We start from the raw sequence: 13,929 nt of genomic DNA on the forward strand, positions 1-13,929 counted from the left end.
AGCATGCTAATGAGGGGAGGCAGGCACCACAAAACTGCATGGGGCCGGAAGGAGTTAATTTAAGTTCATCTTCCTTCAAAATGAGGTCACCAGCTTGGCACATGGTGGCTGTCTATAGACTTATTCAGTAGCCTGCTCCATTCTTCCACCTGATGGGGGGCAGAAGCGACCCACCAGTGGCCCCGTGGCTGGACGTGAAATTGTAAAGCAATTAATCAAACCTACTAAAAGGCCTGGCTGACAAGTGCAGGGCTGGCCACACTATCTGTCAGGATTGCTGTGTTTATCATGGAAATCCAGCAGGGGCCTGCGAGGCTGCAGTGTCTGTCCAAGGCCCGGAGCAAGAGCCTGGAGCCTGGGGGGAGCAGGGCCTGATTCTGCACAGGCTCCTCTCCAGCTCACCAGGCTCCTTTCCCAAGAGGAAGAACTACCTCACACATGGGGAGGGCATAGAAAGATACCCCTCAACCCCAAAGAAGCTTCTCCTGGGCTTCTGGAGCCTGCTATCAGCGTGCCACCACGGCGATGACTTCCCGCCTCACTCTGCTGTCGCTTTCCTCTAAGCAACCACTCAGGATGATTCTGCAGAGGGCAAACGGAGGGGCTATTTTGTCAGCATGAAGATTTCACTGACTATAAGAAACTGTCACAGCGAAGAAAGCAAGGCTTTGCCAGTGTCTAAAGGAGATACACACTCAAATAAAAAACCTCATTGACAAAAAGGTTTTCAAAAGGCAAGGAAACCTAGATCTGATTCTCAACCAATGAGCAGCAACTGGATTTAAACTCCTGGCAGTCAGGCTGATGGTCTGACTTATGGCATTCTGAGCAGCTCACTATATCCATTCAACACTTATCAACATGAATACCCTGCCAGAAAAGAAAAATTGCTTCTGCCACCCCTGAGAGGTTAATAGTCTAAAAGACTACACAGAGATAGGAGATAAAAGTTCTGAAACAGCTTAAAACACACACTGTACACAAGCCGAGACAAGGGCAGATTCTGGGTGGTGAATGGAAGGTCAGGAAGAAGGCCCACCCTGCCCAGCTCTCTAGGACAGGCTCGGCAGCATCAGGCTTCTTTCTGTTAGTCAAGATGTTCCCGAATCATGTTCTGTGGAATACTAAGTATACCTCAAACAGCTAAGCGATGTTTGGTAATCAAAGAAATGTGAGGCACTCTGGGGAGAAGACTGTATTTATGTCCTCCATATGTTGTTAAATACATAATGAAGGCACATACAGAACAAAACCCAAAGCTAACGGCAGCTCCCTGCCAGCAGCAAGCCTTCACAGGGAGGCCTATTCATACCTCACAGAAAAGCCGAGCCCCACTGCCTTGGGAAGGGCCCCCATGGGCCACCACTCTGCTTTCAGCTGCTTTTCTTGGTCCCAAGGCCAGCCTAGATGAACCAGTAAGGACAGTCTAGAAAGTCGCCTGCTTCTCTCTCTTGTTTCTCATTGACGGACTGGAAGGCGTTACACTAGTCATTAATGAGGGCTTTTACCTAATGTTCTCTAAAATGCTTAGAAAAAACTAACAAATCCATTTTTATTTCCCTTTCCAGAGTCTGCTACTCATGGTAAACGTGTTGAAAGGATTAAAAGCCCTTTTCACAAGTTGTGTCAATAAAGACCAAATACTCAAACCCAGTAAGGGGAAGAAGCAAATTGCTCATCAGAAAGCAATCTTCACTTGAGAAAACTATCTGAAGTATTTCTCCTAGTTACCCGGAGGTGAATTAACTACTAATCAGTCAATCAGCAAGTACTCAAAGGCTCTCTACCACGTGCAGGGCAACTTTTCAACAACTTAAGTGGGGTTTCACTTAGAGTTTGTTTATACTAAAAAATGAAACACTCCTTTTGTCCCCATTCACGACAGGCTGGATCTGGACCTCAGAGAAGACCCATGCAGAAGGCAGCCGTACCATAGATATGGCAAGCTCAGTCAACTGCAACACAGACTTAAATTCATCCGCTGGAGGCTTCCGTCACCTATTTCCCTCAGGTGAAACAGCTGGAAAGGGAATGCAAAATTCCACCATCTGCCTCTTACCTTTACCTATGACGAGGCCACACTTATCTGCAGGCACCGTGTATGTTATCTCCTGCACGCCACCAGGGGTTCCCACGCTCCAGTCACCTCGGCCTCGGCCTCTTCCTCTGGCTACCGAAAGGCCACCGAAGCCATCTCTTTCCTGGGAAGGAAGCAAGACTCTTGTGACACTTTCTGCCATGACCACCACCACCACTTTTCACCGTCTTCAGGGAGGAGGTTAAATGACAGGATGTAATCAATGCCACATATTAGAATACAGGGAACCAGAGCACCTTTCCACATTTCAAATTCTGAAGTGTTCTTTAAAACTAGAATTAACACAAATCACAGGTGCACTGGAGGAGAACATGTGCAGAGACACACGCATGGTTACATAAACAGCACAAATACATCCAACTAAACTAGGCAGTCAGATATAAATTTGAAAGTCTGAAGCCCAACTACCTTTTCCCTTGAGTTTTAATTACCGGGCCCTAATCTACAGGCACGAAGTGTCGGTTTTTCCCTCAAGACTGAGGCTGCTCTTTCCTGTGACTCTTACATGCTGGGACTATGAGAAGCCAGATACTAGATGCTAAGGAGCCATAGGCATTTGAATGTGACTCATGAGTGGCATGTGTGACTTCTGGCCCTCCCCTGACCAGGCTGCTAGAACAAACAATTGAGACACTGCTGTATGGGTCAGGATACCTTGCAATCCAACCAGCAAAAAGGATGAAAGGATTTTAAAGAAAAACTGGCTGTCCCACTTCTAAGAAAAAGCAGAAATATGTTCAAGAGTGACCATTCAAAGCTACTTCAGACGGGAAGGAGCGAGGGAACAAGCCAGGCCCTTTTGCCCACAGTCTGGGCTACGGAAGGCTTCTATGAACCATCCTCACACTGTTCAAGCAACAGAGAGTGAGCCTGAATCTAACACCCAATGGAGGAAGATTCCTTTCACTCAGAGGGTACAAATCTCAGCCTAGCCTTTGTCCTTTTTGTCCACTTTGGTGCCGTAACCCAAGAAAAACCCATTGCTGTCGAGTCGATTCTGGCTCATAGCAACCCTACAGGACAGAGTAGAACTGCCCCACACCGTTTCTAAGGAGCGCCTGTTGGATTCGAACTGTTGACCTTTTGGTTAGCAGCTGTAGCTCTTAACCACTATGCCACCAGGGTTTCCATTGGTGCTGTAATAGTTAAAAATTTTTTAAATGTTGAGGATAAATCTAGTCGAGCTGAGAGCTCCTTCAGGGAAGAGAGGAGTTGAATGCAAGTTCAATACAGTGAAAGAGTCTTTGACAAAATCTGCTAATGCTGATTAAGAATAAACTGAACATTTACCCAGAATCTAAACCAGCAGAGAGCTAAGAGAATTGGAGAACTTTTTCCCTGCACTCTGCTTTTATGACAGACAACTGACAAGTAAACAAGGTTTAGAGATTTATGCTAAAATACACATGCAGAGACAGACACACAGCGAACCTTCTGGGTATGTCTCAGATTCTCCAGGACAAAAACTCTCTCCCACACATGTCATATTCTCTGTAGTTCTAGGTTCTTAAAATCTTACTAAAAATATATTACAGATCATTTACTGACTGTTTCCTAAGCTTGTCTAATCATAAAACTTTGCTGGGACTCTAGTTAAAACTTAACCCCTGGATATCCTGATCCAGTAGTTCTAGGGTGGTGGCCTAAAAACCTTTAATTTTAGCAAGTACTGCCAAATGATTTCTTAGGGGATCATGTGGGGAGCACTGCCCTGGTGAAAACCCTCAGTTTGCAAATCAGAAAACCAGGCTCAGAGAGGTTCAAAGGCCTGCCCAAGGTCACATGCCTAATGGTAAAGCTGTGACTATAATCCGAGACTCCCAATTTCCAATCTATTGCTTCTTCCTTCAACTCCAGGCATTCTTGACCTTTCTTCAGTTCTATATACCCAAGGGACCATCAGCTATAGCGGTTCACCAGAGCAATTTTTAACGGAGGCAGGTAGAATTTCTCGTGTTCAAAACAGGAGATGCTAACACTATCACAAAGTTCACACAAGTTCACTCATGTGCCAAAGATGAATCAAATGCTTGCAGACAGGTTTACGGCTTTGGAGGCTCCTGAAGTGCTCTTCAAAGCAAAGATTAGATTTTATTTAGCATAATTTTATATTAAGCATACTTGATTGTTTGAAACTTGGCAATCTGCATGGTATTTTCCCAAATAGTTTAGATAGTCCGAAATTTACTGTATAAAGAATTTAGATTCCGGGAGTAATAAAGACACAACGGCAATAAAGTAGCAAAAAAGATGAAAGTAGGAAAGAGGCAGATGTGGAGAAGATGTTGGTTATAAACCTGGAGGGAGACAACTGACAAGAGTGCTGGCTTCTAGTAACATGACTTTAGAGGCAGTAGCTGCTCTGTGGTGCAGCCCCCTCGCTCTCCAGGGTCCTGAGTGTCACCTTCCCTGTCTACATACAGGTGAGACATTTAGACTCCAGAGAGCTGGACCCACCTGGGCCGTCAGAATGAGCTCGTTGATGAAGTGTGCCGCATGCTGACATCGATCTGGAGGCCCCATGACCTGTGCGGCTCTTTCTGGACTAATCCCATCATCTGTGGAACGAGGTGAGAGTCGGGATTTAGGAAAGGCCAACTTCAAACGCGAACAAAGGTCAATGTGACTTGCAATCAATACTCTTATTAGTATCAAAAGGGGTAATAACACCAGTTCGGGGAATATACTGGAGTGGTTTTGTTGACAGGGAAATGTGTGACCATATCTTTTCCCATGTTCCATGTCAATAATCATTTCTTATGCAATTACAGCTACTTAAAAAAAGAAATCATTAAAGAAACAAAATAAAAACTTAAAAAAAAAAGAAGAGGGCAAAGTAAAATAGAGTTGAGCTATGGCAATGGTTCCCCAGAATCACTCTATCATGCTTTCTTGTGTTCCCAGAAATTAGGAAAATAAGGACCATGTAGAAAATTTTGCTTATAAAGATAAATTTACACAATTTAAAGAACTGTCATTTATTCTAAGATTTTGTCTTTTTCCTGGTTTTAAAATATCTTTAATTTCATAAAATTTATAAATATTATTAATTATGAAACAATAATAGATGGTGTTTTTTAAAAAAGTTCTTCTTGGCAAAAATAAAAGCTGGAAATGCTATGTTACCCCTTCTCTCCCTTCAATTTTACTAGTCCAAGTAGAGGAAAAAAGCTTGGAAACCCCTGGGCTAGAACATCTGGCATGGGAAAGGTAACCAAGCATATACAAAGAAAGAAATGAAGAAATTTAGATCAGTAATTTGGTAAAAGAATGTTGAGAGAGAGGAACACATAAATGGGCTAATACCAAAACCCATATTTGGTCAGGTATTTCTTTTTTATTGTGTTTTAGGTGAAATTTTACAGAGCAAATTAGTTTCTCATTCAACAAATTGTACACCAAGTGTTCCATGCCATTGGTTGCAATCCCCACACTGTGTCAGCACTCACCCTGCTTCCATCCTGGGTTCCCCATTTCCTTTCATCTGGTTTTCCCACCCCTTGGTCAGATTTTTATAATCCTCCATAAAACTAAGGATTACTTAAAATCATTAAAACCAACCTGGTTTAAACTGAATCCTCACGCCAGCGTCATTCTGGATTTTTTTGATCATTTCTCCATTTCTTCCTATTACAATTCCAACAGCAAACCTAGGCACAGACACCTAGACACAGAGAAACAAAACCTCAATAGAGCTTTTACCAATCTGTCTTTTTTATAGGGTAGATTTTTATTCCATTTCACCTCATCAATTAAACAGACTTCCAAATTTGATCCAGTCGCAATACAGGTCACCAGGAAAACCTGGACTTTGATCTGTTAACTGGGCAGCAGGATAAACTTTAAAGCAAAACCTTAAGACCAGCAAGAATTGCCCCCATGCCCTGGCTCCCCTTGCTATGGGTCAGCTCTGTCCTGGGCACTGCAGAGAGCAAGGGCAGACACTGTCCCAATCCATCCTCAGTCACCTTGGGAAATGGGTGTAGTCTTACGATTTTGAAGATAGACAAAAGTTAAATAGCTTGCTCAGGGTGAAACAGTTCATAGAAGTGAGACTTACATCTTTAAATCTAATCTTGTTTCCCTATAACCTTGTCATTACATCATACCTCTATACTGCCTCCTCCCATTCGAGAGCTGAAATCGCTGCGAACACCCCGAAAGTCAGCTTGGTCTTTTTCTCGGATGATCTCTAGTACCATTTCTCTTGCTTGCTGCATAAACACAAACAAAAGGCATTATGAAAAGAAACGAACAGAAACCCTGAAAAAAGACATGATACCAGGTAACATTTCAAGAACTTCCCAACTTGGGCTTAAAAATTCAGCTGTTGGAGAGCTCATTTGCTGTAACTTATGAGACAGGGATAGGCTTGTGGCGAGGGATGCATATACCAAACCTCAAAAGAAATGTTCTTATTGCCCAATTGTTCACACAGATCAGGGTCCATCCTCTTTTAGGCCATAGTTGGGCCAACACATCCGTGCTTGACAGAGCATGATTATTATTAGCACAGCACTCTGGCGGGTGTCATCTACAATTTCTGACTGAGAATGCTAGGGGACAGCAGCACTAGAGTCCACAAGCCAGGGTGTATGAGCAATGTGAGGAACGACTACATGCAATCTGATTCTAAGGCTACCTGCTTATATCAAAAGAGGTTGGATTCTTTGCCAGGGGAAGACCCTTGGGTATGAGCCTGGTTTGCAGGAAGGAAATGAAGGGTTACCTCACTGACTGGAGTCCAAGGAAAGATGTCAATCCTATTTTAAACCGTTACTTTATATATGTACCTTGATAAAAAAGAAACTACCAATCCTCTCAATTTGAGTTTAGCTAATGACAGTTAAGAATTGGGAAATATTTTGCCAGTGACTAGTAATCTTCACTGGATCAAAACCCAACGTTCCTAAAGAGGAACAGCTATCTGGCTCATCAAGGTGCACTACTGGGAGCTGCTGTAAATGCAGTGATGGAAAGGCAGGCATAGCCAGCGGGAAACAAAGTGCATTCGTACCTTCTTGGGAACAGGTACAATCCTACATCCAGAGCCTATTCACATTCCTGCTAACAACAAGAACCAGAGTTGTGGAACTACTCCAAGTGATTTAAAACTAAGCCCCTTACTGATTTCAGCAACTGGGGCTGTCTTCTCTGGCAAGGAATTCAGGACATAAGACACATGCTACAAGCGCACACACACACCTTGTACGGCTCTGGCACTTTTGCTCCCCTCTATCCCCAGGTGAAAATCCTACAAAAACGGACCACTGGGCTAGAAAGAGAACAAGCACACAGAAGCTAAAAAGAGCTGCCCTCTGAGCTGACCACAGGTCAACAAACGTAAAACTACACATGATCAGCGCTAGCCAACAAAACCTGTTGTGATGTCAGAAACGTTCTGTACGTGCGCTGTCCAGTACAGCAGTCACTATCCTCATGTGGCTACTGAGCACTTGAAATATGGCCAGTGTAAACAAGGAACTGCACTTTAATTTAATTTTAATTAACTTAAATACCCCCATGTGGCTACTGGCTCCAGTACTGGGCAGCACAGCTCTAGATTGTTCTCATCACCAAACCTGGTTTGGGAAACAACTTATCTTAAATAAAAGAACATCTACTTTTATAATCACTTGAGGGAGATAAAAACTCTAGAGGTTACCATCAAGTTATACCCCCACATCCAGGATCAGCATGAATCCAAATTTTCTTTCCTACCTGTACTTTAAACGGGTCTCCAGTGATTCGAAGAGGCTTGTCTGCTCCCGTTGGCAACGGACCATCCTGGATCATGACCATTTTCACACCTGTCCGCTCCTGTGGGGGAATACACACCAGCACAGTCCTTACTGTCACGAATAAGAGAAGGCAGGAAGGCATGAGAAGCTGGACTGGGTCAGGTAATGTCCACAATAAATTCCAAGTCCCATCTACCACAAAACACTGCCACTCTGACCTGGACAACGGAGCCTGAATTCTTGAATGTGGACATATGGGTCATGCTAGAGAACTTCCTTTCCAAAACTATTCTTTCTCCTCTTTTTTTGGTGCCCAAAACATCTAAATATTTTTATTAAATGTTAGGCACTGAGCTCAGAGCTCTACTTAAATTATCTGATTAGAATGCACACACAATTACAAGAGGGAGGGGCTGCCATCTTGCTTTTTCACAGATGAATAGGGAGGGCTCTGACAGAAAGCTCCGAAGGTTACAGAGCTAATGAATGGTGAACCAAAATTTGGATTCTGGAATACCAAATCCTAAGTGCTTAGATATGACACTATAGTGCCTTTCATAATCCAAGGACGAGGTTATGGGAAAGCATGCAAGGCAAGCCACAACCCCTTACCTGCAGCTTCAAAATCCCAAATGCTCTGAGACCAAGTTTGTTCACAACTAATTTGGCAGCAAAACTAAACTGAATGCACGTTAAGCATATTTTTAGTTTCTCTCACTGAGTGTGACTATTACTGAGTACATCCCACCTGAATTTAGAGGCCATCTCAAGAATAGATTTGATGCATTGAACACTAATGACCAAAGACCAGATGAGTTGTGGGATAACATCAAGGACATCATCTATGAAGAAAAGCAAAAGGTCATTAAAAGGATGGGAAAGAAAGAAAAGACACAATTGAGTGTCAGGAGAGACTCAGAAACTTGCTGTTGAACTTAGAGTAGCTAAAACGAATGGAAGAAATGATCACGTAAAAGACCTGAACAGATGATTTCAAAGGGCGGCTCGAGAACACAAAGTATTATAATGCAATGTGCAAAGACCTGGAGTTAGAAAACCAAAAGGCAAAAACATGCTCGGCATTTCTCAAGCTGAAAGAAATGTGGAAAAAATTCAAGCCTCAAGTTGCAATACTGAAGGATCCTATGGAGAAAATATTGAACTACGTAGGAAGCATCAAAAACTGGAGGGAATAACAGAGCCACTGTACGAAAAAAAACTGGTTGATGTTCAACCATTTCAGGAGGTAGCATATGATCAAGCACTTATGGTACTGAAGAAGTCCAAGCTGCATGGAAGACACTGTCAAGAAACAAGGCTCCAGGAATTGACAGAATACCAGTTAAGGTGTTTCAACAAACAGGTGCAGTGCTGGAGGTGCTCACTCGTCTATGCCAAGAAATTTAGAACACAGCTACCTGGCTGACTGGCTGGAAGAGATTCATATTTGTGCCCAATCCAAAAAAAAGTGATCAACAGAATGCCGAAATTATTGAACAGTATCATTTATATCAAACACAAGTAAAATTTTGCTGAAGATCATTCAAAAGCAGCTGCAGCACTACACTGCCAGGGAACTGCCAGGAATTCAAGCTGCGTTCAGAAGAGGATACGTAACGAGGGGTATCACAGCTGATGTCAGATGGATCCTGGCTGTAAGCAGAAAGATGCTGACCTGTGTTTTATTGACTATGCAAGGCATTTAACTCTGTGGATCATAACAAATTACGGATAACATTTCGAGGAATGGGAATTCCAGAACACTTGATTTTGCTCATGAGGAACGTGTACATAGACCAAAGGCAGTCGTTCAAACAAGGCGTAGCACATGGTTCAAAATCAGGAAAGGTGTATGTCAGGATTGTATTCTTTGACCATACTTATTCGATCTGTATGCTGAGCAAATAATATTTGAGAAGCTGGACTATATGAAGAACAGAGCATGAGGACTGGAGGAAGGCTCATTAACAACCTGCAATACGCAGATGACACAGCCTTGCTTGGTGAAAATGAAGAGGACTTGAACCACTTACTGATGAAGATCAAAGACCGCAGCCTTCAGTATGGATTACATCTCAACATAAAGAAAACAAAAACTCTTACAACTAGACCAAGACGCAACATCATGGTAAACAGAGAAAAGAATGAAGTTTTTAAGGATTTCATTTTACTTGGATCCACAATTAACGTCCACAGAAGCAGCAGTCAAGAAATCAAATAACATATTACCCTAGGCCAATCTGCTACAAAAGACCTTTTTAAAGTGTTAAAAAAAAAAAAAAAAAAAAAAGACACCTTTTCAAAGATGTCACTTTCAGGACTAAGGTGAGCCTGACCCAAGCCATGGTATCTTCAATTGCCTCACAAGCATATGAAAACTGAACTGTGAATAAGGAAGACCAAAGAACTGATGCCTTTGAATTACGCTGTTGGTGAAGAATATTGAGTATACCATGGACATGGACTGCCAGAAGAACGAACATATCTTTCTTGGAAGAAGTACAGCCGGAATGCTCCTTACAAGTGAGGATGGCGAGACTACGTCTCACATACTTTGGACATATTAACAGGAGGCATCAGTTGGTAGTGAAGGGCATCAAGCTTGGTAAAGTAGAAGGTCAGTGAAAAAGAGGAAGACCCTCAAAGAGATGGATTGATATGGTGGCTGCAACAATGGGCTCAAGTATAAAAACGATTGTGAAGATGGTACAAGACCAGGCAGTGTTTCATTCTGTTGTACATACAGTTGCTGTGGGTTGGAACTGACTCGACAGCACCTAACAACAACTCACATTACAATCAAAGCAATCTTAACAGGGCTTCACCGCTATTATGGTTGCTGAGGGTTCACAGGTGTGCCCCCCAGGGCAAACTTGCCCCAGTACTTGACTTCATACTTGGCATCATGCCCAATTACAGGAAATGTTCAGAAAATATCTGTTGAGTGCTGACTCTCACAGCTGATGTGGGACCCCTTTGGCAGAGTCTTTGAGGGACATCTCTGCACCACGGTGTGCTCTGCCAGCCCAGCTAGGGAAGGTCAGTGCTTGGGCAAAACCTCCCAAATCAAGAAGGGGAAGACCTTTTTATAGGCAGCTGCTGTGCTTTGTTAAGGGCTCACATACCTGCAGCTGCTTTATTGTTTCCCCTCCTTTGCCGATGACCAGACCCACTTTAGATGCTGGGATGAGAATCTCCTGGATTGTGCTGTTTCCGTCTATGTCATTATGAAAGCCAGGTCCATTCCGACAGCGGTCCACAATCTGCCCCAGGAGCCGCTTGGCTTGTCTTTGGGAGGGAAAAGAACCACAAGAAAACCAACATTAAAGGCATCCTCTAGGAACTCAAGAAAGGGAAACTGTACCAGGGATAAACACGGAGTCAAGGCAGCCCTCCATCCGGCTCCAGCTCCTGCCACCACAACCTGGGAGGTCTCTTTGCCATCCGCCACACTACTAGGCTGGAATTTAAAAGCAAAGCACACCACAATACCAACATTCCAACATGGGCCTGAGAAGCAGGCTGTTGCCAGACACAGCCCACTCTCAACAGCTTGCCCTCACCCACGCGTAAGTCTTGTATTCATTCCACAAACATGTGTCATCTTCTATTAGAATGTTAGCTTCTCTGGGGTGGAGCCCACCTTTTATACCTTTGTGTATCCCTCTGTTCCCCCAATCCAGCACAACTCTTCTCACAGAGTATATACTCAAAACACATTGGTTAGGTAAGGGCACGAGAGAGAACAATGAGAGAGATGGGAAGAAAGCAAGGGTTAGTAGTAGCCATCATCTGAACTCTTAAACACTAAATTTCTTGTCCAAAACCAACCAAACTGCTCTATGACTTTTAAGCTACGGCTACGAATCACCAGTTCCGTTTAAAGGGGTGGGAAAAGGAGGAGGCAGTGCTTCTGAGGCAGCTGTATATTCATATATGTCTGCTTTGTGCCTTTCGTGTCAGCAAATTCATGGCCCTGTATTTCATGAGGAATACTATTTCAAAATGGCTTTTGTGTTTTTTGGGGGGGGGAGGGATGGGGACAGAGACTGCAACGCTTAAATAGTACAATCCAGTCTACCAATGTCATTTGTTGGCCCAATTTCCTTTTCTGCACCAGAATCTTCCCTGGCCGTTATTTATATTATTTATTTTTCAAATTACCATACACAATCCATTTTTGGTTTTTCCTCTAATAGAGAAGAATTCAGCCACTAAACAGGCTGACTGTACTGCTCACTGAGGAAAACGGAACTGTTACTCTTGATGTTATAATCCTATTGCCTCAACTCCTTGGGTAGAACACGAAGTAGGAATGGTCAGAAGAGTAAGAAAGAGAAGGTAGGAAATAGATGTTGCCTTTTGTAGTCTTCAGCCCTTTGTGTACAGAATCAGCCTCAGGTATCTTCTTAGTTACAGCAGCTTTTTAATATTTTGCTTGTGTACTAGATTAACCTGTGTTGGAAGAAAAATGTCTTGACTCCAGCAAAACCATCCAGCTTGACCTATAATGCACACCTGCCAGTGATATTTATTCTGGTTCACTGGTTGCAATGTTACAGGAGAACAAGAGAATTTAAACTCATCTAGGCTCCCTGGGAAATGAAACAATAAAACAGCCCTATTTTTTTACCTATTGAGCCAGACATAATCTTAGCACCCCGTCCCTAAATGCAACACTACTCAATAGATTGGAAAAGGAAAGCAAGCAGGTTCTAAGTTAGTATATCTCTTTTCCCCAGGAGGTTCTTGGATTTATGAGGCCTGCATCTGGTACAAGTCTCTGAGTGTGTGTGTACCATGGTAGGAAAGCAATGCCAGTCTTAAAGGCTGTTGCAAAGACCCCAAAAGTCAAGACACCTTTCTGGCCAGTCCGTTTGGCCCTCTGGAGTGGAGCGGCAGCCATGCAGAATCAAATTCATTTGGTTCACAAATATCAGAACGGCAGAGGAATCAGCCCAGGCAAAAGACCTGGTACTAGCAAACTTAATGGTTTACAAAGTGATAGGCTTACTAATTCAGACCTGCTCAGGTAAAGGAGGTGTTAACAAGAAAGAAGGTAAGTTGATTAGAGCATTCAGATGGGGTGAATGTACACTCTTGAGAACCTAGTTTATGAAGGAGATGTGACAGCAGCTATGAGAAATTTTGTAGGACTTGGAAAAAAAAAAAAAAAAATGGTATCCTGTATGTTTAAGGTAACAGAAAAACTCCCCTGGCGAGGCAACCTCCCAGATCTTCTTATATGTAAGCACCTGCTTTTGTGGTCAGGACTGCAGCACAGATCAACAGTGTTTAACAGCTTTGCCCTTCCATTTCTCCCCACTTGGGGAAGGAGGAAGAAGAGTAAAAGAAAAAGTAAATAAAATAAACTTACTCAATACTTTCTGGGGTTCCGGTAAGTACACAGGGCCTCTCTGGAATCCCAGAACTCTCTATAAGAAGAATCAAGAAGATGAGGTGTGTTGGTGGGCATCAGGCAACTGTGTACCTTTGCCTCTGTGTACAGACTGTCTCTCTGTCGCTGGTTTCTAAACCAGTCCCACAGAAGCCCAGTCTCCCAGAAAAAGACAGTCTGCTTCCATTTGTAGAGAGACTCATAAGCTGGTAGCTCTACAACAGATTCTCAAAGTAGAAACATGTCCAGCAGCGGAAGCTGGGAGGACAGCAGAGGTCTATGAGTTGGTCCTAATTTCCAGTCTCAGTATCATTTCTGACCGACTTGTGTGGTGATAACTGTGAGTCACTTTACCATGATACTCTTTAATTTCTCCATATGTAGAACAGTTTAATGTTCATTTGTTTCCAAATAGCTGAAGCACACTAGTAAAGAATTTAATGATACGCACGTCAGGATTATTACCAGTTACTGCATAAATATCCCAAGAGATCAGTGACAGCTAAGTGGACCATTTTACAAGAGAGAAAAATCTCATGTTCCAACACCACACATTATGCTTTACTTTGTTCCAAAAACAAACAAAAAAGGCTTCTTATAATTCTTCCTCAAAAAAAAAAAAAAAACAAAAAGGGAAATAGCTAATAGCAATTACTTGCCTTCAAGACACTGTAATACTTATCTTTTTAAAT

General features: G+C 42.9%; 1 protein-coding gene across 4 annotated transcripts in view; it reads right to left on the minus strand.

The window, feature by feature from the left end:
• FUBP3 (far upstream element binding protein 3) overlaps positions 1–13,929 on the minus strand; it is a 59,045-nt gene that overhangs the window by 10,955 nt on the left and 34,161 nt on the right. For all 4 annotated transcript variants that reach the window (XM_064291325.1, XM_064291327.1, XM_064291326.1 and 1 more), the window contains exons 6-12: positions 13,217–13,274; positions 10,965–11,127; positions 7,820–7,918; positions 6,208–6,312; positions 5,660–5,762; positions 4,556–4,656; positions 2,060–2,201 (exon numbers count right to left, since the gene is read on the minus strand). In XM_064291325.1, the coding sequence (XP_064147395.1) occupies positions 2,060–2,201; positions 4,556–4,656; positions 5,660–5,762; positions 6,208–6,312; positions 7,820–7,918; positions 10,965–11,127; positions 13,217–13,274 (771 nt within the window). The remainder of the gene's footprint in view (positions 1–2,059; positions 2,202–4,555; positions 4,657–5,659; positions 5,763–6,207; positions 6,313–7,819; positions 7,919–10,964; positions 11,128–13,216; positions 13,275–13,929) is intronic.

The sequence above is a fragment of the Loxodonta africana genome, chromosome 9, assembly GCF_030014295.1.
Source record: "Loxodonta africana isolate mLoxAfr1 chromosome 9, mLoxAfr1.hap2, whole genome shotgun sequence".
NCBI classification, from domain to species: Eukaryota; Metazoa; Chordata; class Mammalia; order Proboscidea; family Elephantidae; genus Loxodonta; species Loxodonta africana.